At 41.0% G+C, this 3,294-nt stretch overlaps 1 protein-coding gene across 5 annotated transcripts in view; it reads right to left on the bottom strand.

Annotated features, from left to right (window-relative positions):
- ANAPC10 (anaphase promoting complex subunit 10) overlaps positions 1-3,288 on the bottom strand; it is a 52,466-nt gene extending 49,178 nt beyond the window's left edge. For 3 of the 5 annotated variants that reach the window (XM_015558899.1, XM_015558897.1, XM_015558898.1), the window contains exons 1-3: positions 3,013-3,288; positions 2,040-2,144; positions 1,366-1,492 (exon numbers count right to left, since the gene is read on the bottom strand). In XM_015558899.1, the coding sequence (XP_015414385.1) occupies positions 1,366-1,492; positions 2,040-2,042 (130 nt within the window). In that variant the 5' untranslated portion in view covers positions 2,043-2,144; positions 3,013-3,288. The remainder of the gene's footprint in view (positions 1-1,365; positions 1,493-2,039; positions 2,145-3,012) is intronic. The other 2 variants (XM_015558896.1, XM_006755958.2) reach the window with 2 other exon arrangements.
- Positions 3,289-3,294: the final 6 nt, after the last annotated feature.

The raw sequence follows: 3,294 nt of genomic DNA, 5'->3' as shown, positions 1-3,294 counted from the left end.
ATGCATGTGGGGTGCATGCTTTCATGCTGTTTCTGCCAAATTCTCACTCTGCCACCTGCATGATGCAACTGGAAACGTGATTCATCATGGACCACATGACTTTTTTCCAATGCTCGACTGTCCAATCCTTGTGTTCCTGTGTGAATTGGAGACGTTTTATCTTGGTAACTGCAGACAGCAAAGCTGTTCGAACAGGCCTTCGGCTGTTTTGCTGATACTCGCTCCATGGCTCTGAGCGCCAACAATCATCCCACGTTCAAAGGCTGTTAAATCGTATTGTTTACCCATCTCTTCAGAAAAAAGTAACTTCTACTGTCATGGTAAACAACCTGCTTCCCTATATTTAATGGTCTGGCCCTCTAGCAACCTCAGCGCGAAATTATAGCTAATTTGCCTACAAACGTGAGGTGGTCATAATAATCTGGGCCAGTTAGTGTATATATATGTGTGTGTCTGTATACACATATATAACTATACATATATGTGTACATATATATATCTGTCCAGAAAGTTTGATAAACAGGATGGTTTAGATCAAGCATGTCAAACTCGCGCCCCACAACGAATATTTTTGCGGTATGTAAGAAACATTTTAATAAAAATTAATATTTTTGTGAACATTAACTTATCAGACACTGAATAACTGCACCAATTAATACGCGTAATGCAAATAAACCTATTTTTCTTGTTCTCCAAAAGCGAAATATTTCCGGTTGCTCACACCAAACAAGTCAGTCCAAGACTAATGACAGGGCAATTGGCTGCTAAAATATTCGCTGCTAGTATTAGTGGAGAGAAATAGTGCGCCTGCGTGTAAGGCACCTCAGGGAAGTGAATGCAACACGCTTATAGTAATCAGTCATTAGGTTAGCCGTGGCCCGTGTTAGCCTTTGAGTTAGACATGCTTGGTTTAAATGCTTCCAAAAAACAAGTTATATAAAAAAGAGAGAGCGAGACAGGTATACACCATCTTATTTGCAACAACAACAAAGAAAATGGTAAAACAGTATCCACAAATTTTTGAGAGAAAAAGACTGACACTCAAGATTTCTATCTCAATCAAGAGTAAAATAAAGTTACTTTGGGATATGTAATCACTCAAAAAATGTATCACCCACTTATCCCAAATAACTTAATCACAGCAGAGATAGGGGAGGATAAAGAAGAGACTTTATGACATATGCAGTTAAATTCAAGTGGATAGTAGTAAAGCAATTGTGAAGAGATATATAACAGATGAAAACTCAAATTATTTTAGAATTAAAATGAAGTATATAAACAAAAATAATGTTAAAGTCAGTCCAGAATACAAGAAAACTGTACTAGTGAGTAGTTACTACAAACAGCTTTTTTGTGTTGTTTTACCTGGCTTGCAAGATGAGAGTGACCAAACAGCTTGTGACCCAATTTCCCGTACTGTGCCAGTCCTTTCCAACTGCTTAGGGTCAGCACCAGGCGGTGTCTTGTTTGGTGTGGTCATTTTTAAAACATTCTATGTAGAAAAAAAGAATATCCACATTATACCAGGACCTGATTTTTTTTCAAAAGGTAAAAATAAACATTTAATAGCAAAGTGGATCACTAATAGACCCTTGATAATAATCATCTTATTCTCAAATGCAGTTAACATAAATCAACCACTGTTATTTTAAAAATCTTGGGAATTCAGCTTGTAAAATATTTTATGCATCAAGCAGCAGAGTACAGTAGGCAAAGGGGCACAGAATTACCGTTTTAGCTTCAGCCCCTTCTTTAACTAGCCTAGACATTGGGCAGGTCTGGACTTCATTTCCTCTCCTGTCAAAGTGGTGGACTTGGTCTATAATTCCACGGCTTTCTACAGTGCTAGTCCTCTATGAGTAACATTTCTTAATTCAAATGCCATTTTTTTCCCTTAGAAAACTCAGATAGAAATACTCTTATTTCCAAAATATGTGAATATGGGTCTCCATTTTAAATAGTCCATTAAGTGATGCAGAGAAAAATCACATTTCCCCACTAGTTGTCAAAAGCACCATTTAGACGGTATGTGCTCTTACCATAGAAGAGAAAGTCAGAAAAACGGCTTCAAGGTCTGTGTAACTGGCCGATTCTAAATCAAAAGTTTACTTAATCTTTCACATCTGTTGCTAATCTTGTTACATCTATGCAAACGTGGGAAAACAAAACTTCTTGCAGAGTGAACAGTATATAAAACTGCCTCAGAAATTCGAAATTACAGCTACTGAACATTGTTACACATGCTCTTATAAACCTGGATCAATAGTTCCATATACTATCTCCTTGATACCTCCTATTTGATCTCAGTTGTTCCCTAATCCCCACACCAGCACTTAGATACTCACTAAATAGCACTGGACTGTAAAATTCGTAGAGGCCTAAAACTTAAATGCTCAATTAGCAATTTACTGAATGAATAAATGGAGACATATATATGTGTGTGTATATATATATATACACATATATATATTCAATATACAATTACTTGCCATGTGCAAGTTAAGTAAGGTCTAAGGTGAGACAATTAAACCTCTGACCATTATTACAAGCTGAATAACGTTGAAAAAAAAGAATATCCACATTATACCAGGACCCGAGTATTTTTTTTTTCACAAGCTGAATTACAAGCTGTGTTCAAAACTGTCAAATTTGTAAAAAGAAAAGAAAGGCCCATTTCTCTACTAGAGAGGAATTCAACTGGCGGACTTGGTACTGGACGCCACCAAGTGGATAAAACACGGAGTTCAGGTAAGACTGGGTTCCTGGCCATACGGTCCAGAAGGAGCCCAGTCCCAAGGCGGAACGCCAGCGTCTGCACCAGACTCTTCGGGTCCTGCTGACGCCTGTGCTGAACGGAAGGGCTAACACGGGCCACGGCTAACGCTCCATTTCTGACCCACCGGCCTGGAAATTGGGCGCGGAAAACAAAACAAAAAGACTGAGGTTGGGGAAGAGAACGCATGTGCTTGCGGGAGAACCCTTCTCCACGTCGGGAAAAGCTCAGGCACTTACAGCTTGCAGACCAAGTACGCTGCAGCTCGGGTTTCTAGGATGCCCTGCAGCAGAGCCACACCACTCCCACCGAGCTCCTCCGGGCAGCCCGGCTTCCCAGTGACGTCGAATTGGCGTCGCATCGCAACGACGTCACGCCTCTCCGTCGCGCCCGGCGCTCGCCGTCGCGTGCGCGCCCTACGTCCCCGAGGCGTGCGCGAGGCGCGGCTGGGCACCGCCATTTTGGCCGGACGCCGTAGGAACACGTTGTGGACCCGAGAAGTGACAGCAAACACTTATTTG

This window comes from Myotis davidii, unplaced genomic scaffold, assembly GCF_000327345.1.
Source record: "Myotis davidii unplaced genomic scaffold, ASM32734v1 scaffold151, whole genome shotgun sequence".
Classification (NCBI taxonomy): domain Eukaryota; kingdom Metazoa; phylum Chordata; class Mammalia; order Chiroptera; family Vespertilionidae; genus Myotis; species Myotis davidii.
Note: the sequence above shows the minus strand (reverse complement) of the source record. Positions and strands in the feature narration are given on the sequence as shown.